This window comes from Amphiprion ocellaris, chromosome 6 (genome assembly GCF_022539595.1).
Source record: "Amphiprion ocellaris isolate individual 3 ecotype Okinawa chromosome 6, ASM2253959v1, whole genome shotgun sequence".
NCBI classification, from domain to species: Eukaryota; Metazoa; Chordata; class Actinopteri; family Pomacentridae; genus Amphiprion; species Amphiprion ocellaris.
In genome coordinates this window covers 25,591,371-25,616,830 of record NC_072771.1, presented here as the reverse complement: position 1 = coordinate 25,616,830, position 25,460 = coordinate 25,591,371, and the positions used below count along the sequence as shown (strand labels likewise).

At 41.6% G+C, this 25,460-nt stretch overlaps 1 protein-coding gene across 1 annotated transcript; it reads left to right on the top strand.

Moving 5' to 3' along the window:
• Positions 1-7,447: 7,447 nt before the first annotated feature.
• inpp5jb (inositol polyphosphate-5-phosphatase Jb) lies at positions 7,448-25,169 on the top strand. The gene is made up of 13 exons (XM_055011620.1): positions 7,448-7,991; positions 12,859-13,370; positions 15,306-15,413; positions 15,692-15,800; positions 18,704-18,820; positions 19,646-19,821; positions 20,002-20,113; positions 20,571-20,680; positions 20,874-21,081; positions 21,406-21,543; positions 21,701-21,789; positions 21,870-21,969; positions 22,132-25,169. Exons 2-13 carry the CDS (start codon positions 12,871-12,873, stop codon positions 22,480-22,482), a joined length of 2,118 nt encoding a protein of 705 aa, XP_054867595.1. The 5' UTR covers positions 7,448-7,991; positions 12,859-12,870; the 3' UTR covers positions 22,483-25,169.
• Positions 25,170-25,460: the final 291 nt, after the last annotated feature.

The window sequence follows — 25,460 nt, the reverse complement described above, 5'->3', positions numbered from 1 at the left end:
AGACGTTTTACTTCTCATCTAAGATGCTTGTTCAGTTCTGACTGATGGTGAGTTTCAGATATATATTGTCACCACTGTTCCCTCTAGGCTGCGCGCGTGCGCAATTGAGCACTGCTGACACGGTCTCCGCGCACAGAAAATCTGCGCTGCGCACAAAAAAAATCCAACCTAAATTGTAAATAAAATAAACACGTAACAATTCATTCTGTACTATTTTTCAATGTGAGTCAGTGAGTGACCGGTGACTGGCTGCTGCAGCCAATGATGCGATTCACATACGTATTTACCATAGACTGTATATAATGGTATTTACGCAGCTAATCAACGTCAGGCGTCCTTATGTGTAGCCATCGTTGTTCTCATAGATATGAATGAGTAGATAGGACACGCCCCTTTGAGCTGCGTGCTACGGCGAGGCTAAGCTAGTGGGGGCAAAGTTTCAGTGCATTCCGTTGATGTAGACGGCGTGAAAACGGAAACAACAAGAATGCCGGCTGACTGTGCTGCATACAGTTACACACTACGTCGTACGATTGAGACAAGGAAACTTGGAATGACTTTTCATAGGTAAGAATAGTTTTTGGCTCTTTTTTCATTATGAAATCTTGTTGAGAGCTTCCAGTCTATGAGAGCTAACTAGTTAGCCACTAGCAAAACACTAAGGCGAGCTAGCAGCTTGACAACCAAATACCAGACGATTAATAGTAGCGATAGTATAGTTGTACAAGCAGTAGTAGTAATACTAAAAGTAAAAGCAGCAGTAGTAGTATAAACAGCTGTTAGAGTTGTAGAAGTAGTATCAGCATTTGTAATAGTATTACAAGTTGTAGTAGCAGTGCCAGTATCAGCAGCAGTAGTGAGTGTACTACTAATACTACTAGTAGTAGTCACATTGCTATTACTACCACCAGTACTACCAATAGTAGTTATAAAGCCTAACTCATGTATATCCAGATTACCATCTATGTTCTTCCTCCAAACCCATTTTATGATTGGGATTACAGGCAGTTCTTTAGGACTGCTCTCAAATAATTGAAATGTTACTAAACAAGGTTATACTTATCAAATTAAATAGCTCTGGTCTCCAGTATATTGGCGAATTCCGTTATTTGTACTTAATTTGTTAGCATGATTTCTTTTTAATATGTTGTGTACAGACTTAATTACTTCTCTGTCTACTTTTCTTACTACATGTAGGTTTCCCAGAGACTATGGGTTGAGGAGAAATTGGAAGTTTGTCGGCTTAGACCTGGTGTCATTCCATCAGTGTTTAACTTCCCGGCTCATCTTTGAAGAGTATGTGCCACAAAGACCACGACCAAGCAGCCTTGAGATCTTAGGCAGCGTCTCCCTGAAGTGGGTGTCAACGGTGTTCACGGTCAGGTCTGTGGTAATCCCGTCAAAAAACAAAACAAAAAAAAATCTAGATTATAAATCAACATGTAACCAAAGCACTCTGTGTATAACGCCATGGTATAGGATGTAGTTCAGAAAATGTCAAAGTATAGTATGCTTTACTCAAGAATAACATAGTATGGCCTGTAGTTCATAGTACAGCATGTTGGCAAGAAAAAAAACCAAAACATAGATTATTATGTGGTTCAAAAAGTGCAAAATGATAGGATGTTGCCTAAAATTGTCATGTATGATATGTGGTTCAAAAAATGTCATAGTGCAGTATATTGTCAAAATAGTATGTAATTCAAGAAAACATCAGAGTATAATATGTCATCTAAAAAATCCCATAGAATAATAATCCTCCTCCTCTCCTCAGACTCTGGACAAGTCACCATCCTTATCCTTCTCGACCTCTCTGCAGCATTTGACACAATCAATCACTCCATCCTCCTGTCCCACCTTCAATCCTCCATCAACATCACCGGCACCGCCCTCACCTGGTTCACATCATATCTTACTAATAGACAACAATTCATCAAGATCAACAACTGCACATCCCCCACCACCCCCCTGTCCCATGGTGTCCCTCAAGGATCAGTCCTTGGCCCCCTTCTCTTTATCCTGTACCTCCTCCCCCTCGGCAACATCATCCGCCGCCACAACCTACACTTCCATTGCTACGCCGACGATATCCAACTCTACATCTCCACCAACACCACCGCCACCACCACCCTCCCCTCTCTCTCCAGCTGCTTGGCCAACATTAAATCCTGGATGAGGAAAAATTTTGTCCTGTTAAACTGCGACAAGACTGATCTCATCTTTATTGGACCTAAATCACTCACACCATTTCCCCACTCCCCCATTACCATTGATAACACCACCCTGTCTCCTTCCGCTCACATCCGCAACCTCGGTGTGATATTTGACAGCAACCTCACTTTTGAACCCCACATTAATCAGATTACCAAAACTGCTTATTTCTATCTCCACAACATCGCCCGTCTCCGCCCCTTCCTCTCCTTCTCAGCCGCTGAAACCCTCATTCATGCCTTCGTCACTTCCCGCCTTGACTACTGCAATAGCATTCTCTTCGGCTCCACCTCCAAAGCTCTCAATAAACTTCAATACATTCAAAACTTTGCTGCCCGACTCCTCACCCAAACCCGTTCCCATGACCATATCACCCCCGTCCTGCAGAACCTCCATTGGCTCCCCATTTCACACCGCATCCAGTACAAACTGCTCCTCCTCACCTTCAAGTCCATCCACAATCTTGCCCCCTCTTACCTTACCGATTTGCTCCTCCCCTACACCCCCCCCAGGAATCTCCGCTCCTCCCACACAAACCTCCTTTCCATCCCGCACAGGACCAGCCGGCGACATTGGGGGGACAGAGCCTTCGCCATTGCCGCCCCCACACTCTGGAACTCACTCCCCCATGCCCTCCGTGACTGCACCAACCTCACCACATTTAAATCCCTTTTAAAGACTCACCTTTTTAGATCTGCTTTCCTTAAGTGATACTATATTTTATCTTGAACTTGATTTACTGTTTATTGATTTTAATTAACTGTTTTGTTTTATTTTATTGTATTTTATGTACAGCGTCTTTGAGTTACTTGTAAAGCGCTTCATAAATAAAATTTATTATTATTATTATTATTATTATTATTATTATTATTATTATTATTATTATTATTATTATTATTATTATTATCATCTGGTTGTTAATTTACCAGAGGATGCTTATAATCATGCTGATGTGGTCTGTACTCTACAGTATTTTAGTGACTCAATAAATGCCTAAGTAGTTTTTTTGTAAATGCTTTTTATTTTTTTAATAAACATTTAATAGCCTAATTTTGCATATATTTTTCTAAATAATATAGCTCAGTTTAAGTGGAAACATTAAATCTGAATAATATTTGATAAGTTGCAAAGGAACAGAAGATGGAAGAACACCAAAAGGATGTAATGAAGGGAGCAGGGTACTGCGACAGCTGGTTATGACACAAACACTGACCTATATACTGCACAAAAACCTGTGCTGTTGTCACCATGATTCACAGCAGTGCAGAAGAGAAAGGAAAAGAGCACTGCTGATCTATGAGGCCAACCAACAGGATAAAAACAGACAAAAATCAACCAGGTGACGCTGAAGCCCCCAACTAGGCCAGACAGTGACACCATTTTTTTTTACTGGTATACCTCTACAGTAATGTACGACATACTTTATACATTGTGAATACTAATAATACAGGATGTATGCTAATTTCTTATTATATATCAATCTCGAGAATGTCTCAGTGTTTGTTTTATTGAATGACTACAAAAGCATCCATCCATCCATCCATTATCTATACACCGCTTAATCCTCACTAGGGTCGCGGGGGGGGCTGGAGCCTATCCCAGCTGACTCGGGCGAAGGCAGGGGACACCCTAGACAGATCGCCAGTCTGTCGCAGGGCCACATATATAGACAAACAAGCACTCTCACATTCACACCTACGGGCAATTTAGAATAATCAATTAACCTCAGCATATTTTTGGACTGTGGGAGGAAGCCGGAGTACCCGGAGAAAACCCACGCATGCACAGGGAGAACATGCAAACTCCATGCAGAAAGATCCCGGGAAAGCCGGGACGCAAACCAGGGACCTTCTTGCTGCAAGGCGAAAGTGCTAACCACTACGACACTGTGCAGCCCGACTACAAAAGCAATAAAATAAAAAATATATTGCAGTTTGTTACAGACAATGTTACAGCTGTTAAATACTATAGATATCCATCTATTTTCTATACAACGCTTAATCCTCATTAGGGTGGCGGGGAGCTGGAGCCTATCAGCTGATTTAGGGTGAAGGCAGAGGACACCCTGGACAGGTTGCCCGTCTATCACAGAGCTACACATCGAGACAAACAAGCACACTACATTCACACCGATGGACAGGGAGAACATACAAACTCCATACAGAAAGATCCCAGGCACAGACTGGGATGCAAACCGGGGATCTTCTAGCTGCAAGGCAACAGTGCTAACCACTGAGCAACTGTGCAGCCCCTACTATAGACATGCTATAAGTAATTTACTTTCATATGGAGGTACAGCTATGTACAGTATGTGCAATAAGTGTATTTGAATTACTTCTACAAACCACCAGTAGCTTCAGGAAAACATGCAGCTCACCACATTAACTGCAGCACATGGCTTTTCTCCAGCAAGCTTTGGCCTGAAAGGTCACACACACACACATACACACACACACACACACACACACACACACACACACACACACACACACACACACACACACACACACACACACACACACACACACACATTTAGGCGGGTACAGTTTTTGACTCATTAATTTTGTAAATGCCACAGGCATTTAGGAGGTCACAGAGACTGATGAGGTACCCTCAGGTGTTGCCGCAGCAACATCTTATCCCATGCTTTGGCAAGGTGTAAAGGTGTTTAAGCTTCTACAAATTAACAAGAGTTTTAATACACAATTTTAGGCACATCAGCTCAAAGTCTTTATTGTGGTATATTTATGTGTGGTAAATGTAATTATATTAATTTCAAATCAAGGATCACTTTACACAAAGATGCACCACTGTACTCCATTACTTTGTAAAGAGAAATCTACAGCAAAGAGCATGTTATGATATTATTTTGTAATTAAAACTACATCTATGTAATTGCAAACTGAACTGAAATGCCAAGTAGAATGTGAGCTCAAGACCTTTTAAAAATGGGGTTTTAATAAAGTTTTGACAAAGCTTTTTTTTTCTGTTTTTTTGTTGTTCTGGTATTGAGACACGCCCACAGCAGTTTTTTTAGGCTTGGTCCTCCTACAAATGTGTTTAAATCATGAGTTGGGTGAGATTACCTTGAAATGTAGTTTAGCTGCTGAATACAAATTACATGGCGACTTTTGTAATTAGAGACATAATCCAACGAGTTACAAAAAAAGGTAATTTAAACTGAATCTGAAAAAGTTTCATAGCATTTAAAATGGTTACATTTTGAGGATAAAACAAAAAAAATCAATAATCCTCAACAAAGTAACTATAATCTAATTGCACCTTAAAATGCAATCTATGGCCATTATAACTCCCTTTTTGTAATCTGATTACATACCCCTGATTTCATGTAATCCAAAACACAGCTAAATCACATCTTGACCCTTAAACCAGCATGTTGTTTTTGTTCTTCTACTTTTCTAACTCTTTAGATCAAATGGGAACAGGGCCAAATCTTACATCCACCAACAAAATAAATCACAGCTGGGTTCTTCTCTGATTAGGTGTCACTGCAGAGGGCCATTTAAAAAAATAACCTGGCGGACTGTGAGGCAGCCGCTCATACTGAATGGCTCCTGGAGTGGGTGGGCAGGATTATAAATTACTTTGAATGAGTCAACTATTGGTTCACAGTCATATGTAGCACTTAGGTTAAATTCTCACTCGCTTGTAAAGCTGGGAGGCTTTCCAGCTGTGGGGGGTTTTAGGTAATGACAGAAGTGTACGTATTCATATCTTAAGAGCCTAAACTTTACACATCCAAGTTTGTAAAAACCACAAAACACAATGAAAATGAATTTTAGCCATATAGGATAATGTAAAGTAAAATATAATTAAATAAATGTAGCATACATTTTTTAGCACCCTCCACCACCATTACTGATGTGTTGCTGTCAGCCATTTCCACTGTTGTCCACTGGCTTTGCACTGCAGAACACTGTTGTGAGAATCAGGTTTCAGGGTTTTCTTTGCAGCTGCTATTTAGTATTTTGAGCTGAATGTGGAAAAACATACTCTGGGGGCATGTGAGACTTTCATTCATTTGATGTAAAGGGGAATAGGGGTTCAGTTCACATTGTAGACTGGGATGGTCAAAGTTTTATTATGATGGAGTAGTATGTCCCAGTTGTATGAATACTGCATAGTGTGGACTTTGTGAGGGCAGCTGTAGTATAAAGAAAAAGTATGATCTGTCTGTGCTCTCAGTGGCTTGAACTTTTATACTCATATGAGACACTGTTATGGATGTAATATGACTGTGCAGAGGATTATGGGTCAGAATGGCCAGAAAAGAATGTTAGCTTACACACTGGAATACCTAATATAGTATCACATCCTGCTGTTTTGGATATACTATATTTGACATATTAGATACTGAGACATACTGAATGTTTATACGGTGTGGTAGTATGGCTATTGGAATGCACCCACAGACTCAGAGAGAGTCTTCTTCCTGAAGGGGGCGTGGACCGCAGAGGCTCAGCTGCATTTATAGATACAGACACTAAAACCAGTAGCTAAATAGTCATGTTGAAATGAACGATCTTTACAGTGAATTGAGCTGAAAAAAAAAAAAAGAAATGGGGACATGTGAGACTTTCATTAACTTGATGAAAAGGGGTTCAGTTCACATTACAGACTATGAAGGTCAAAGTTTAAGGCACAGTATTATGATGGAGTACTATGCCTCAGTTGTATGTATACTGCATAGTTGTAGTACGTGCTGAAAGTAAAAAGAAAATGCATGATCTGTCTGTGCTCTCAGTGGCTCAATCCTGGTACTTTTGACATACCATATAATTTATGTTAAGATATAATAAATCACCCACGGACTCAGAGAGTCTTCTTCCTGAAGGGGGTGTGGACAGAAGAGGCTCGGCTGCATTTAAAGCCGCAGACACTGAAGCAACCAGAGCTAAAAACCAGTAGCTAAATAGTACACCGTCTTTGTAGTATATTGAGCTGAAAAATGAAAGTCACACTCTGGGGACATGTGAGACTTTCATTACTTGACTGAAAAAGGTACAATACGGGACCTTTAAAGGCCATCCACCACCCTTGCTGCTCTGTGACTCCACCACGGCGACCACTAGGCGGCAGCAGAGCCTCAGCATAGACTGCCATCATGTAGAAGCGCAGCTCCTAACCAGGATTACTCAGGCTCGCACCCTGGCGCCGGCCTACGTCATAGTTCCATACGTTCTCATGGAAACCGGTGTCGAGTCGGTGCACGAGCGTGTACCAGCGACTTATCAGTTGGGAGGCGGAGGGAGGCCATGTTGGTCGGTTGCCATGATACGTCCGTTCTAGTTGCCGTAGTTCTGTGAGCTCCAGAGTCTGTACTGTAATCATCAAGTCGACATCGTTGGCAGTCAGCGGCTGCTCGTTTACGGAAGCGCTGCCTCCCGTGTCGTCCCGGACGTCTTCTGTAATTTGAAGGGCACCGGGAGCGGGCGTGCTGCTGCGGCTGCGTCTTTACACGCGGGAGGAGAAAACGAGTGTGTTTTCTAAAGACATGTAGGCTGACTGACAGACCTCTCCTCGTTCAAACCCACCTGCTCCCCCCCACCCTCTCTCTGCCGTCACCCCCGCCGAGGAAGGAAGGAAGGAAGCAAGGGAGACGCTGAGATGCCGATGGTTTCATCTGGGAGGCGGCTGAGAAGGAAAGTTTTTGGTTAGAAGAGAGCAATTCGTAGGAATCCACATCTTTTCTAATCGATCGCTACATCTGCAGGAACCGTTCAGCTGCAAAAATCCTCAACAGAGTAGAACCCAAACAGGTAAAGGTGATGATTAATCAGCTGCACGCATGCGTTGTGTTTCAGGCTTGAAACCTATCAGGGCTGTTTGCAGTTAATTGCACATGCTTTCTGTTAACCAAGACAGGAGATGTTGTTGTCTACTTTAGTTTCATGCAGACGGCAGCTGCAAAGAAAACCCTGGAACCTGATTCTCACAGATGTGTTTGTGACATAAAGCTGTCTAAATCCTCTATTTCCCCACCTTTTGCAATACCAGAAATCATGCTGATGAATCACACAGGCTCTCAATGATCTCTTGTACATATACACATGAATGCATGCACACTCATGACACAATATTTGATGCAAAACACACTTAAATTGACCTTCATCCTGTTTTACAGCCATAAAAATTGTCCTTGAAAGTAATTAGGCCAAATGCTCTCCTGCTGCTGCTGTTTTCCTTTTTTCAGTCGAGGTATCAGTCATGTCTGTCCCACTATGGAAATATCTACCACATATCAAAGTGTACAATGTAGACCTTGTATTCTCGTGTTTACATATACACTGTGCACCAGATATCAAATGACACATCCTGTGATAAAGTCCTCTTTTGGCTGTCAGGTATATTTGCATGTATATATGTGTCCAAAATCTCTTTCAGATAACCAAGTCATGTTAGAAATGTAGTCCTGTACCTCTAATTTTACATTGTCATACATGTAATTTTGGCCCCGAGTGAGGATTTAGTTACAAGGAATGATGTTTGGTGTAGTGGAAAATTATTTTTACACACCTGAGAACAATGAAAATGAGCAGTGTCAGTGATCTTTGGCCCACTTGCAGGTTTATTGCACACTAAGCAGAAACTGCAAACAAACCCAGCTTGTTTGGAGAGTAACTAAAAATTGCCACAGAATGCATTAACTTCAATGAAATTCTTTCCCCCGCTTAATGTGCTTGATCATAATCACATGATTCTACCGTCATGTTCAGGAGATGCATGTCATGTTTATCTCAAAACCTTATGATGTGTCTGTTCAGTCTATCTTGTGTCCTGAACATTGTGCACAATGTTGTTTGAGCAGGTGGAATTATACACAGAGAGCTTATTAAAGCACATGAACCTTCCTCACATATCATGATTTTCAACCTTTTGATTATATACCATCATTACATTTCACTTACATGGTCATACATTTCTTCGTGCATGTTAAACATATGTAAACACGTGATTCAAATGCCCTAAATGTTGATACACTTAAGTATATGCTTCTAGCAGCATCTGCACTGGATTCCAAAACAGTGTAAGTAATTTTAGTCCAAATGCAGTGATTATTACTCACCTAACTAGTTTCCTCAGTATTTGTTGGAAAAGTAACTATTGCTGCTGTTGCAGCTCTGACCAAGTTGTGTTGTTTCACTCCTTTTTAACAACCAGTGAAAAGACAGGAAGGAAAATGTGGGCAATGAACCTCAATAAGACAGCGTTTGAAGTTCATGCGCATGCAGATATTAGCATGCATGCATGGGGGCTGTTTCACATGCAAGCACAAATGATTGTTTTTTCTTTTTTGTCCCTAATGAGTTTTTGTCATTGAATTTGATTCTATAGCTAGTTCAGTCTAATTACTTGTCATTGTGTAATGTCCTTATGCTTGTATTTGATAAATGAGACATTGCTTTTGTGTCCGATAACAACTCAGTGACCGTTTTTCTCCACACAGAGCCTTTTAAGCGGAATGCATGAGTTTCCATTTGGCTGATTTCTGTAATTGTTAGCTTACACAATCTGACAGCGCAAGTTACAACATAGTTTTGCAGTGCACACATTGTACTGTATGTTGTCAGCACGTGTCTTAAGTGTTCGACTGTAAGCAAAATCCTTTTGACGTCCTGCAATTTTGGCTGTGACCTGATCGGAAAGATGAAGCCCCCTGGACACAGGGGAGCGTTGCTCAGTGGCGGTAGGACCTGGAGGAGCCATTTACAGCTGTGGCAGCAGCTGCCGGTGTCGTCTCTGTCCGGGTCATCATTAGTATCCCTGTCACAGGGCATATGGCTCCAGAGGCCCTCTACACCATCACTCTACTTGGTTTGTAAATTCAACATTAAACACTGGAAGGGGGCAAAATGTGGTCAGCTTTAAGGCGGGGATCACAGCGTCAATGCAGCTCAGCCACGCAGAGCCGGTGATGTATGATGAAAGGTCACTCAGCGTGAGGCTATACGTAATTTCCCTGTCACCCTAAAGAATGTAACAATATGGCCTCTGACTCCATCATCCCAAACTATCTGTGTTGTCAGTTAATCCCATCAAAGGAGCCAAGACGGCTGGCGAGAGTCTGCTGTTTGGGTTACACTACATCCTTCCTGGCTCTCTGCGCTCTCACCCCCCCCAGGAGGATGCTTGTAAAAACTATGACACATTTGTTAGTATCAAATCGTTCCTCTCTCTCCTCTGTGAATGTGAGCAGAATATGAAGTGGTTGTCTGCCATAACAGTTCCCAGAAAGGCAAGTGTGTCTCTTGCAATTGCATGCATAAAGGAAATAAGCATTCAGGGTGTTAGAAAAAAAGGAACTCTTCTGTGTTTTGATTTTGGTTTGCAGGAAAATACAAAAAATGTTTTCCTCAATACAAACATAGAACTTCTGCATGTCTCACATTTTAGTATTTCATTCTTTCATTATCAATTATACAAAGTCACAATGTTAATTGCCCACATATCTCTCAGGTCGCCAGATACTTTTGTGCATTTGCTTATACATGATTTAAACATGCTAGCGTGTTGCCAAGCACACAAACATGCATTCCCACTGATTGTGATTCATGTCTGGTTGTTGTGATGGTGGCCGTTGGGACTGTGGCATGTTGACATCACTGATAGTGACTGAGAGGCGGTTGGCTGAGGGGAAACAATACAGAGCAAGTTGCAGGAGGAGCGTAAGTGTCACCTCAGAGTGCAGAGGAGGATAAGAGAGGGAAGGAATGAAGAGATTTTAGGTCAGGAATAGATTGATGTGAAAGGAAAAATATAGGACGGGAGAAACTACATCGATGGGGGTGAGTGATTCAATGGCCGTACGGTAAAGGTGGGAAAAAATGAGAAAGCGAAAGGATTAGAGAAATTGGACGATAAGAAATAGAGAGAGGAGGAGGGATTAAAGCTTGGAAAAATAGACGGTGCCAGAGGGAAGTGTGAGAGGATCAATTTGGAGACATTCTGCAAAGAGACAGTGTTGCCACTGAATGGGCTGTCTCGTCTCCCTCCCACTCCCCCCTCAGCTCGTTTTGCAGCCACCCACTCCCACGTGTGCCCACTCACCCTGCTACCCTCCTCCACACTCCCCCCTCCCCACTAAATGCCATACATGGACCATAGGAATACATTATGCCCAGCCAGACACCAGGTTATTGGTGGACGGAAAAACCACCATGTTTCCAGGCACATGTGGAATACAGAGGCAGCCTTCCCCTCACTGCCTGAAAGTCATGGCCTCCGTCAGTTCAAGGTCATGTGAATAATTATGAGAGAGCTTTGTTGTTTCTGTGTCCCCAGGCAGCTAGCCCTCTCTCCTTATACTGACCAAAATGTGTCCATAGTGCAGGGTGTCATTTCAGCAGTGTTGAGAATGTGACGAGTTAATGTTTACCATGGTTTGCACCCAAAGAGTATCCTCTCCCTTGTAGTATTTTCTGCCCTTTTCTCGTGTTAGATTTCAGCCACCGCCGATTGATGTTTCTGGGTCGGGCTGCCACCGTTTTGTGTCCAAATCAGCTGTTTTAAGGCTCCACAAGCACAACACTGTGTCCCCAATTATGTGGCTAATTTTATTGAACATCTGAGGAGTTGTTGCTTTGGTGATGAACAATCATGGACTACATGGTGCCTAATTTATTTCTCCCTTTGATTTTCCATTAATTGCATGGCCATATTTTTTCATTGAAGTTCCATGACACACCTTTTGTCTTCAGCCATCGTGGATCTCACCATAATTACTCAGTTATGGGTTTCTTTTGTGTCAAGATGCTGCACGTGAGGTTTATTTAAATCAGAAACTGGACAATCAGTAGCAATCCAATAGCGTGAATTGCTATTGTGTCAGCAACATAGAAATGCAGAGGAAGCATTTATTCACACTGTAATTGAATGGATTGTTGCTTGAATTCTTTGGCTTAAAATCCTCATTTATTTCTGTCCTCCTCTGTTCACTGTGTCTGATATCTCTGCAGCTCTGTCTGTCTGTGTTGTTGTTTATTCCGTGCGGTTGATTTTTGCTGTTCTGGACCATGCAGCGGTTCCTCGTGTTAGTGTGTGGCAGGTGCTCTGAGCTGATATCAACTGACTGAGCATCTCCCTGGTTACTGGAGGACTGGCAGGCAGCTTAGGTACAACTGGAGAGGATGATTAACTGTGTCCAGCCTTTTTTTTTTGTTTTGCTCCAATCTCCTCATCCAGTAGCAGTTAGGACACACAGAGGGAATATGTCTCTTCTTGGTCTCCAGCTGTTGTTCTTTTTTAAAATGAATTTTGATCTTTCAGATTTTCCTTAATCAATACACTCAGTCCTTTCCAAGGCCTTGTGAAGGCAGGTAATTGAACAGTCATGATGTTAGGAGCCTGAATGACTCACTCTGTTGTCTTGCTAGGTCAATAGAATCTCGTGACAGCCCTACTCTCATCAGCAGAACTGACTTGACTCTAGTGAAAGAGGCTGCATGTTCTGCTGTCCAGTTTTCCAGTGTTATAAATCCTCTCTGTGCCTTTTCACCTACTTTAAAATGTGTTTTCCTTATGACAGGGTATCTTCAGGGTTAGTTAAAAGATGTTCTGGAAGTTACATTCCTAAAATGTAAAAATAATGTGCATTAAGCAACATTACTGTTGTTTTTGTTGTCACAGAAATCTTACAAAATGGACCAAGATAATCTGAGCCAAAGCCAGACACAAGAAGACAACCCAAACAAAGGAGCAGAAGCTTCAGCAACAGCTTCACCTCCCGCATCGGACACAGCAACTCCAGCCACTGATCCCCCAGTCGGCCAACCTGCAGGTGCTGCCAGGCCTCGGCGGCCCCACAGGAGCGCCAGAGTAGAGGGCTCTATTGACATCTCCGAACCCAAAGTTCAGCCCAAACCGGAACCCGCTCCACAAGCTAACCAGGATGAGAGCACTCCTGATGGCGCTGTGGCAAGTCGTCACAAACCCTCTCGTCCGGCAGCAGTCAAACCTTTGGGCGAGCACAGAGGGCCCAGCGTTAAGATCGGTCCTAAAGGCCACCCGGTCAGGGCTGCCTCAGTGCCCCACCCAACTGCCAGCAGGCCTGTGCCTCCTCACCTGAACCCTCATGCTCAGAGAGCCCTCTCTGTGGCAGGTACAGCTGACACTCAGGCCCAGATCATGGAAGATTTCAGGCAAGTTTCCTGAACTGTGCGTGTCGCTTTATTCATGTCTCAGCATGCTTCCCCACAGGGCCTCTCTTTCCCAGACAGATGAGAAATATCAGCCTTGGTGCACAACACTGTATGATCACAGTGGACATGCGGCTCAACTGTGGTTTTGGTAAATGCTGTAATCATAATTATAGCATGTACTGATACCAATCATATTATAGCACAGTTCTTTGTTTCTGTGTCATAAACTTACACATCAGTTGTTACAAACTGAACAACCAAATTGTCTAACTCAGATGAATATTTTCCCTCTTTCCCACATTTAAAAACTGCATAAATGATCCTTTTTAAGGCCTGAAACACTTCTAAACCTCAGAAGATTAACATATTTTTGCCTAAATTTCCTGTGTAAGGATTGCATCTTTCTCTACATGTGGGTGTTTACCGGTACTCTTTTTCTTTGGAAGTGTGTCTAACACATTTCAGTAGGCAGTGAATCATTTTTCTTGCTAAACTGGATTTCTGTAAATGATGTTGCTGAGTCTATCAAGATTGGAACGCAATGAGTCAATACCTTTTGACACAATCCTAGGCCAGAATTTCGTAAAGATATTTAGAGTCAGGGAGCATATAAATCAAAAATTAAGATTTATAGCATTAAGTAGATTGGTTCTCAGGGGACACTTGACCTACATGAGACTTTTTTCACAAAAATTGCAACTGCAGAAGGTACTTACTTAGATGATTTAATTAACAATTTGTCATTTATGTCAGCTCCAGTTGTGTTTTGCATGTTCTAGTGCAGTGAGGAGATTAATTGTAAGAAGGGGAATGAGGTGGAAATTTAATCATGTCACTGTTAGTGAGCATAGAGACAAAATTACTCACTCCCTGGGAAGATTACTACCTGCTTAATTAGTGGGAGATGTGAGAGACATGCATATGTTAAAAAGTTGGGACTAATCAGTTATGACACTTGTTCACACCTAAATGTCCTATATTTTGTGACACAATCATGGTCTCGTCAGTAAACAGAAAGACGATGTCTGTTCATTCCCAAAGGAAATTTAGAAAACATTGTTTGGATGCTGCAAATGTCACATCAAATTTAACGACCATCTCCAATGAAAATCTTTCTTTTCCCAGTCAAAACCATGGCTGAGCATTTCCACCTTAAAACCTTAGTGTAACAATGATCGTCTTAAAATCACAGATTCAGACTTCCAGGGTTTCATTCGTAACGCACTTAAAGAACCAGTCCCGTCAACTTACAGAGCTGGGTTTTGCGTCTAATTTTTTTTTTTTAGGTTTGATTTCCAGTTGAACATGTATGACTGAATTACTCCAATGTTACAACCATTGTAAGGCAGGAAGGCTTTATTTTCACATAAAAAAAAGATCAGTATGTAAGTTTGATACAGAGAGATGAGCTTTAGGGATTTAATCAATGACCAGAGAAGGAGTTTAAAAGTTCTCAAATATGTTACACATACAACAGAAACATTGGGACATTGGCAAGTTTAGATTTTCTCATTTGCCCACCTTACATGTGTTTGTTATGAACCATCTCCTGTAAATGAACATAATCTGTATATTCTTGGTGTTTTCTAAGTTTGTTCTTATTACCTAAAATCAGTTTGTGTTCATTATTTAAATGCAGTTTCACCTGCATATGAGTCAGACAAGCTGATTCAGTTCCATTATAATAACTCTGTGTGGCACAATTGACGTGCAAATGCTTGATCATACAGTTGTCTCTGGCATAACATCAAAAGACAGAATACAGTCAAGACCTCACACATCATGGTGAGGTAACTATGTCAGTGGTATCAGGGCAGATATGATGCTTTGGGATATACAAGGGTTCTGCAGTCTCATTCTAAGTCTGAAGGTTGTGACACAGGTGTGTAGGAGATAAGTGTTTCTAAGACATTATGTAACGCCCTTTTCCAACAGGCTGCACATCATCACTTGGAATGTGGGTTCAGCGCAGCCGCCTGATGACATCACTGCTTTGCTGGGGCTGAATGTGGGTGATGGGAACACAGATATGTACATTATCGGGTGAGTGTTTTGTGGTGGCCAGTCATCCTTGTTTCCATGTCTCTTCAACATAATAGCTGGATTGTCCATTTGTGCTCACTTGTCCCACATCAACGCTGCAGAGAATGCCACTAATGAGCAGTCGGGCTCAGATTCTAGTGGTTCTGTCCCTGTGGCCAAAAATTGTCTTTCATTTATTAATCCAACATTGCATTATCAAAGCTCCCTCTCATTAGCTCCTCTTACGTCTCTGTCTGCTGTTGACCCTTTTGCCCTGTTGTGTGTCATTTTTCTTCAAGGCTGCAGGAAGTGAACTCTATGATTAACAAAAGACTGAAAGATGTCCTCTTCACAGACCAGTGGAGCGAGGTCTGCATGGAGAGACTCAGCCCCTTTGGATATGTGCTGGTCAGTAATGGCTTTTATTGTGAACACATATGCACACTCTCAGCGAAATGCTAAACAGCTTAGATTCATTATGCACCACGTGATCGCTGATGAGATCTCTGCTTCTTGCTGTTTCGGCTCATTTTGTTCCCTGAGCAACGGATGAGGTGATAATTTATAAGAGGCGTGTAATGTCAGCCTATCTGCCATCTTCCGCTGTCTGTATGCTGATCATGAAAAGTCGAGCTCTCGCTGACTCTTGGTTTCCCTCTTTGTACATTTATACCTGTATACTGCCCCCATTTTCTCTATGCTTTCATTTCATAATGGCTATACATACCCAGTGTATACGACTAAGAAATCGAGTATGTTTCAACAGAAGTGAATACACCTCTGTTCAATACTGTTTACATATAAAATGGTTCAAAATTGTATTATCCCTCAATAATTAAATTATTCTTGTATTGACAAATGGAGTATTTGTTCTTATGAACAATCACAAGCAAATTCTTTGTAATGACTCTATTAAAAATATAGTCTCAATAATACAATATCAAATACACTTGTAATCACTGACGCACAAATTAGAAAACCTGTGATGACTGAGACAAAATTGAGAACACCTGTGATATCCAATCACCTCAACTGCATGAACTTGGTTGTAAAATGTTTTGTGAACACCGGAAATTTTGTTTTGGATCTATGGGCTGTGTCTATATGCATGTCTGCATTATGGCCCCACATTCAAGAAGAAGTGCCAGAGGAATTTAATAATCTGGTAGTGTGTCTTCACAAAGATAATAACAGCATGCACAGATTTAGCCATCCACTTATATAAAACAATTATGTATCATATCAAAAATGTCTTACAATCTGTCTGGTGTGTTGGTGTTTTCCATGTTTTCATTTTGTCGAGATCATACACTGCAGCTGTGGTTGGTGTTCGTCAGGCTGCATCAGAAACGACGCCTGGCTCAGTTGGCATGGTGAGCCGCAGAGCGTGAATCAGCTGTCGAGCTGAAAGACGGAGCTAGACAAATGCCTCCCAGGGTGCTATTTTATTTTTGGATCACATTATTGTCAGTCTTGATGGACCCCTGACAGTGAGACTGATGCTGTCCTCCAGCTATTTCATGGTGTGCTTCGTTAGTTTTAAACCTCGTTAAAATCATCTCGATGTGACCTTTTTGTGCGCTTCTTGTGGATATTAATGCTGTGAACGGTTTAGGAGTGTGTTTGGAGTTTGTCAAGTTATTAAGTTGAGGTAAATGGTTGTGCCAGTAGGAATCTGTCCAGTTATAACATAGTGGACAGACACGTAGTACCTAGTCTGCTCACCAGGACCCACTATTAGAATTAAACTGTACCTGATGCAAGCACAAGAAAGCTTACTCAAATCAGGCTTTCACTGCATAACCACAGAGCTTACAAACCTTGTATTCTAGCTTTTTGTCACACATGCTGCTGATTGCCACCATGAATTCAGCTCAAGTAGGCTACAATTTATATGCACGTATCAGCAAAGGCAGTTTTTTTTCTAGCATCAATCTGTAATTGCAACATGTTAAATCTGTTACATGTGTTATAGCATGACTTTCTGAAGGTAGTTGTACTTAGAATAATGCAGTTTCATATACAAAGTACACAATATGTAGTAGAAAACATGTAGGAAGCATTGTAGGTTGTACATCTGCTTGATCTAACTTTAGGTTTATTCGGTAATCCAGCAAGTAGCAAATGATTTAAGTTCATACTGTGTAAAATAGTGGAGGAAAATATTGATATTTCTATGGACATCAGTATTAGAGAATAGGATGAAGAAGCTGTTATTGTGCTGAACTTTGTCCAAATTTCCATGCTGCCCTGCTAATATGACACTTGTTACTCACAGCTCATTTCTTCGGTCATGTGTGTGTTGAATAAGGTCAACACATGCAGCTGCACACATGCATACTATCTTTCTCTCTCTCTCCCGCTGTCTCTCACACACTTGTCTTTGGGCTTAAGTGTCTTTCTGTTCTAAGGCTAAATGTAGCTTGGCAGCCTTCAGAAGCTGCCAATGTTCACTGAAGTTGATAAGAAATGTTTTTCATGCCCGGTATACGCAGGCAAAGGTACATTCCCTCTGATTTTACTCAGCAACACAGATACACACACTCGTTTTCCATGTCTACACACATACCACAAAATAAAGTCAGTCCACTTTATGGTTCAGTAGAATCCATTACGCAACAAAGTCGTCCCAGTAGCCAGTCAGTGTACAAGCAAGAGGGTCTTCTGTCACGTGGAGATTTATGCCTCCATTACTGTCCACAGGGCATTTCAGGCCGGGTGTGATTGTGCTTCTTCAGACTGTGGTTGGGGGTTGGGATGTGTTGGCAACTGGAACAAGCGAGAGAGAGACATGAAAATTTATATCTGGGAAGGGGGTCGACATAGCATGCAAATGCGTTGTCCTGTTCCACTTATCAAATGCACATATCACAAATGTGACATGCACAAATGTCACAATCTACATATTATTATGTAGCGTTACAAGAAGTGCTTGGGAGGATGTTAGAGGACTTGGAGAAAAGAAAGATGCAGTTACCAAGTGCCTACACTGTAGACTTGCCTCTACGAAGTGGTACAGGAATGCTGTAGTGTGTGGTCTACAGTGATGGTCGACCACAAGCTATAGCATCCTTAATGACCAGTGCTTCATGTAATATAGCGGGAGAGCTGGACCACAGGGATCTGCAGGGCACAATGGAACTGTAAGGGAAGATATTTTATATTTAAACATTTACCCTGTTGTGCAACTGAACCTTACAGCTGTCCTCATTAAAGAATCATGCAAAATGCCTCCTCATAACTCTCCTGCTGTTATATGTCATCCTATCTAGTTCTTCATGTCTGTCCGTTCTCACTTGTCTTTCCTCTAGGTGACATCCCAGCGGATGCAGGGGTTGTTACTGCTGGTCTTTGCCAAATACTTCCATCTGCCCTTCCTCCGTGGAGTCCAGACTGAGACCACACGCACAGGCCTGGGGGGTTACTGGGTGAGATGGCTACTGACACCATTCTGTGATCAACACTGTGTTGTGAAAGCTTCACACAAGGACACACAGCAATACGGAGAAGTGGACAGCATCTCTGTACTAGTTTTAGGCTCGCGTCGCTCTCACTGAAATGATGTAAATCTGAGGCACACTGAACACATGCATGAAAGACTGCATCATATCAGCTCTTGTTATTTGTTAATCAAATGCTGCTTCATCCAGTTTTGTAAGAATAAAGAAAGAGATAGTGTTCACACACAGTAGTTATTAATGCTTGGAAAACCAAGCATAACAAAAATGAACCAAAGGCAGACTACACACTGGAGGTATTTTAAGTGGTATGCACACAAACATAAGTTCTCCTTGAAAAAGAGGTTTGTTGCATGGGATCACAGGCCTCAGACTGATTTCTACAGTTACAGTGAGTAAATAAGTGAAATTCTCCTGGTACATACTCAGACAGGCATCAGCACATTCTGCAGATTTTAAAATGAAACATCCTTTGTGTTTTAGTGGGTCAGAGCAGCTAAGAGAAAAGTGGAAGGAAATCCGCCGACTCATCTTGTCCCCCCACTGTGCACTTCACCTTTGGCATTAAATATTGATATTGTTCCTCAGTGGTCCTTAATGAGGAAACTTCCTGTTCCAGTGTGGCAGAGAAACCACAAACATAATAATTACAGCCCTTAGATGCCTTCTTTATCACTGACAATATTAATTTCATTCATTCTCTCTCTCATTGAATTTTTTTTTTGTTTTTTCACCAGTGGCTGCCGTCTTTTCTTTAATAGTATTTAACTTCTCCTCTGTGTGCTCATGTTACAGGGGAATAAAGGTGGAGTGAGTGCACGCATGTCAGTGTTCGGCCATACCATCTGCTTCCTGAACTGCCACCTGCCGGCTCACATGGAAAACTCGGATCAGCGCATGGAGGACTTTGAAAGCATCCTGCAGCAGCAGCAGTTTGAGGGCCAGGCTGCCACTGGGGTTCTTGACCACGAGTAAGTCAGTGCATAGAAACTCATGTACACACACAGGCATACACACACACACACACACACACACACACACACACACACACACACACATGCATGCACACCCCTTCGTATCTGAGCTTGAGCGATGAAAATTTACAGGATTGAAAAAGTGTTTGAATTCATGAAGCTGCTCCTTTTTTTCAGTGTAGTGTTCTGGTTTGGTGATCTCAATTTCCGCATTGATGACCTGGAAATGCAAGTGGTAAAATCAGCCATTGACAACAACAAGTATTCCATGTTGTGGGAAAAGGATCAGGTAAAAATATAGGTTGCTTTATGTATGTAGTTGCTGTGGCTACAGAGGATGTAAGGCACAGCATCTATCTAGTGTTTTTCAAGGAGGCCACATGCAAAGGAGGTAAATTTGTTTGACCTCCTTGAAAAACACTAGATAGAAGCTGTGCCTTACATTGTCTATAGCCATAGCAAGTAATTTGTTGGACTTTTGTGTCTACACACTGGATTCCTACTGAGACTTGTTTTCCAAAAAGCTCTACCACTCTAAAATTTAAACTTTGTATCAAAATGCTTGTGAATACTTCTCATTATTCTAAATGATCAAAATATGTTAAAATTCTGGAAGTACATAACAGATTGTTTAGTAGTTTCCTAAGTAATGCCACTAGAGGGCAATAGAGAAACACACTCTTGTTCTTATAGGCATCTGTAATTATCAAAGGTTATGTGATGTCTACATAATGTCATTTTTACAGCTGAACATGGCTAAAGACAGTGAGACGGTGTTGGAAGGGTTCCAAGAGGGCCCGCTGAAATTCTCTCCTACCTACAAGTTTGACGTTGGAACAAATACATATGACACAAGGTTGGTGATGCCAGAGGTGCTTTTATTTATTCTAGGCCACTGACCAGATTCCACAGAACTCAGTAATACTTAATACACTGTACCCTCTGAAAGGTCCTCAGTAGCCCTAAGCGACCATGAAAGTCCTCGTTTCTGTCCTCAAGATGGTATTTTCTTGTCTCACGTTGTCTCTCTGTTTCTGGCACCATCCCAGTGGGAAGAAACGTAAACCAGCTTGGACTGATCGGATCCTGTGGCGCCTGAGAGCCACCGCACCTGCCGGTGCCGCTCTGAATGCAGGGAAGCGTGGATCCATTTCAGGGCTGACCAGCGGGACCAAAGTGACCCAGCACTGTTACCGAAGTCACATGGAGTACATCGTCAGTGACCACAAACCAGTCTCCTCCATCTTCACCCTGCAGGTGAGGCACACTAGGACACACTAGGACACACTATGAAGATGATTTTGGCCCGTGATTATCATTAAGGCTTTTTGATAGTGGTGCTAATACAATTATTATAATCCTGACATTTTCACAAAAACTGTCTAAACATCACAGAGCTATATTTAAGATCAGGAAATATTTAAAGAATATACACACAAGAACAACTAATTTGGAGGCATCCTTTCCCACTTTTTGACAATTGATGCTTTATACTCAGCCCTCACTATCATTTAAGCTCACTTTGGAGACTTTACAGCTTTTTCGCAGTAGAGAAATATTTGTGGTATATGTTCTTTGTAGTTCCCGTACAAGGTGGATGTTCCCCTGGTCACACTCATAGTGGAGGATGAGTGGAACAGCATTGCTGATGCCACAGCTATATTCAAAGTGGCGCCCAACTATTCCCGCAGCTCTTGGGACTGGATCGGACTGTACAAGGTAGGTAATCTTATCTCCACCACACAAAACATCATGTAGATTTTTAAGAATCCATGTTAGCACACAATCAGGTAGGCGTAGCATAACGAATGTCTGTGCATTAGCAAGTGTAATCAAGCAGGCAGTGATCATGACGTTGCTGCTGCTGCCGCCACAGGTGGGTTTCAAGCACCACAAGGACTATGTGGGATATGTGTGGGCCAAGCAGGAGGAGGCTGATTTTCAACGACAAGAACATCAGGTAACCTGAGTGCGTGATGAATTCTCTTCAGAGATAAATTTCCTTCGCATTTAATAAATGTCTGACTATCTGTTTTCCAGGTAACCTTTACTGAGGAGGAATTGCCCAAAGGCTCAGGGGACTTTATCTTGGGTTACTATAGCAACAACATGAGCACCATTGTGGGTGTAACAGAGCCATTTCAGGTAATCGTGCTTTCTTGATGTGAGAACAATCATGTGCTGTTTTTTCTGATGTTCCCATCTTCATTTTTACATGTTTTTCACTCTATTCCCACTTTGCTGCTCATTTTCTATATCCTCCCCCTTTATTCCATTCATATCCTCTTTTTTTTAATCTATCCTCAGATCCAGCTTCCCACTACAGGTGGTGGCGTCAGTTCTTCAGACAGCTCTGACTTCAGTTCAGAAGATGACAGCACTGTTGTCCTCATGAAGATGAGGTCCCGCAGTCCGAGTCCACGTAAGGGCAAACACCGCAGCCATCGCAGCGGCAGCCAGAGTGGCAGCCGCAGTCGTAGCCGCAGCCGTTCCAGCAGTCCCGCACAGGCCAAAATGAAGAAGCTCAACATCACTGGTGTCCCTCCATCAAGCACCGTGATGGAGAGCGAGTCCACAGGATGCTCAGCAGAGGGCAGCAGCAACCAGCAGTCTGGAGCTGCAGAGAAAGACAAAAACACAGAGGATTCAGGGGTGTGATGCACCATGAAGTTGTGCTGTTGTCACAGGTCACATAGCCAACTGTTGTGTCTTTTATCATTGTCATCCACTCCACTGTATGTTTTCTGTCATGAAAACGTACAGTTTCTGATGCCATCCTTTTCAGGAATAACCATCTGGTTTGTCCAGGGGTTTACTTTGCCTTGAGTTGTTTTATTAAGCTGTGCACATTGTATGCTTTTTATTCAGAAACCTTTCACTCTGTCCTTCTATCTTTGTCCGTTCTCAGGTGTGGACAGTACAGGGAGCTGACACCTTGCATTAGGAAACACTCAAGGACTTCTGGTCATGTAGAGTAAAAGAGTGGTTAACACTTTTTAGAAACCATCTTCCCTATTTTGCAACAGTGGTTTGAACCTCTGCACTGATGTACCTAGCAGTCATGTCAGCAGACTGCATATAAGCTTTTGCAACAAGGGTTGTGACATTACTTGACACAGACATTTCCCACGAATCACCCACTCTTCACTGTAGTTGTGGAACATATTTCATTCAAAGTCATCCATGAAGTCATTGCCAGCTCTGTCAGCAATCTCTCACATTATAAGTTTCTACAAATGGAGATAGCCATGCAATTTGACTTGGCGATATGGTTCTAACCTAGTGGACATTCCCTGCTTTGGAAACTCAGCGCACATCAACACATGATACATAATGTGCAGGGAGCATTTCAAGTGATCCACCAATGGGAGCAAAATTCCTCCAGGCTGCATAAAAACAGAGCAGAACCAAAGTAGGTGGAGACTGGGATTCAGGGGCTCAGCCACTAGCCATGGCAGCAGCACAACACATGTCAGTGTGGAGAGTGAGTGTGAGCGTAAAGTCCTTTAAATAGACCGCCGTACCAGTGCAGTGGGATGTGATGGGTGTGGGAGGCTAGCTGTCAGCTGACACAGCATTGCTGTCGTGCCAGAACTAGTTGATTAATTGTTGGCCACTGTTTTTGCTGGGCCAACTGCAGTGGTAACAACTACAGCAATACCTGACCCAGCGCTAATTGCTTTTACACACATACCTTGATGCGAGTTAATAAGCCTTATTTCATGGTTGCTTTGCATAGCAACATGCTGTTAATTATACAAATGCATCCATAACACAAAAATCACCTTCTTGTTTGGATTTAATTTTTAATACTACTTTTTTCATGGTGCTTTCAACATTAAAACCCCAAACAACAGTTTCAATCTGAATATCTCATGCAAATGTGAGCAGGAACTCTACTATGTAGAGTTATTACAGGGATTTGTATTATACTATAGTTAGTATGATACAAAGCTGGCATGTTCCATGACAGTGAAATATCACATCAATAATGTGATATTTCATATAAATGAAATGGTCCTATATAATTGGTTATTTTTCTTATGATTTGACTTTTGCGTTCTCCTCTTAGTTCAGAGTGTTTTGATTTCCTCTCTTGCTCAGATCCTCCGTTAATGATCCTGGTGATTAGCTGACAGTGACGATCGTCACAGTAGTCGTGTTACATTGTTACTGTGTGACCTCTGATCCACCATCTTAGACACTTTGTACTTTTGGGCATAGCATAGGACAGTGTATACTGTTGTGGCTGTAACCTCAGTGTGTATATCAGTAATTAGTTTTTCTGTGTATGTGTTTTTCTGGAAGGATGCATGTGTGTGTGTGTGTGTGTTTTGGATGATGGAGGTGTGTCTGTGTGTAACAAGCAGTGGCAGTGAATGGAGTGTGACTGTGTTTGCATGGTTTGCTGCTGGACATACTGTACATTCCGGTACTGTGGTTTTTGTGCCGTAAAGTGCTGTTTTTGACTCCTCTTTGTCATAATCGTGGCTGTGAAAATTGTTAGAAAAACATGGTAAGGACAGTATAAAAATTTAACTTCGGTGTAAACGTTAGGTGAAGAAATGCAGGGTAGTTATACTTGCATAAATCTGAAATTGTTTGAATCATTTCATAGTGCATTCATGTATTTTCTTGGTTTTGAAATCAAAAATCTACTGGACCTTTGTTTAAAATAACACGTTTAAAAAAAGATTGTGGTACTTTAGATCATTTAGATACATATGTTTGGTACTGCAGTCATGACCAGTGTCTATCTATTGTGAAATGTTGATGAAAAGAAATGTCTACAGAATGTTATTGTTTTGTAATTATGTGGCTAAAATAGAAGAAAATGTATGTAAAGGACAAATATTAAGTATAGTAGAAAATATCAAATAGACAATCTATGCCACAAAGATTATTTTACTTAAATTATGTATTTATTTTCTTATTTAACTGTTAAATGAGCCTGAATTCTGCTGGCCAGTGAGGGAGCATTATTCCAATGGGAATGTCAAAATATATCACAGAATATTGAGAATTATTTTCTTTTCTATTAGGAGCTATGATGAGAGATGGTGATTTCTCCTGTTTCCATCTTAATAAATTCAGATGTTGCTTTTATTGTGAGAAGTGTAGATTGTTTAGTCTACAGGTGTTTGTATAATTGTGAGTGATGTTACAAAAAATATAGCAAGACTGTGTGATACTGATTTGTGGCCTATTATGAGGATGATTTAACTCTGTGGAATCATCTGATTAGATAAGCAAGAAGGTTGTTTGAGGGGTGCTTGCTTTGTTCTCCAACCCAAAAACTAGTGCAACACTGTCCAAAGAAATAATATATTCCCTTTCAAATTGTGGTCTGTCTGTTTCTTGCATCTCTTTACATCTATGTGTATCAGTATATCTTTCTCTATGTATATAGTCACTTACAGTATTATCTTTTAACTGAAATAAGAATAAAATGGCAATAGGTAAACAATCAGAAAGAGTAGCTGAGCTCATAAGGTGCATTTTACAAAGTAAATAATTCTCTTTGTCAGCACTGTGTGGGTTGCTAAAACCTGAACATGAATTCCATGTTTCCATTAGACAGTAACTATAAAGGTCCTTAGTGCAACAACAGAACTGTACACTCATTTTTCTTATCA

What these genes read in the sequence shown, in the direction of transcription:
- inpp5jb (XM_055011620.1), top strand. Translation starts at nt 12,871, where the DNA reads ATGGACCAAGATAATCTGAGCCAAAGCCAGACACAAGAAGACAACCCA. An exon ending in ACTGGGGTTCTTGACCACGA is followed by an intron (nt 19,822 to 20,001) that starts GTAAGTCAGTGC and finishes CCTTTTTTTCAG; the next exon opens with TGTAGTGTTCTGGTTTGGTG. An exon ending in ACAAATACATATGACACAAG is followed by an intron (nt 20,681 to 20,873) that starts GTTGGTGATGCC and finishes GCACCATCCCAG; the next exon opens with TGGGAAGAAACGTAAACCAG.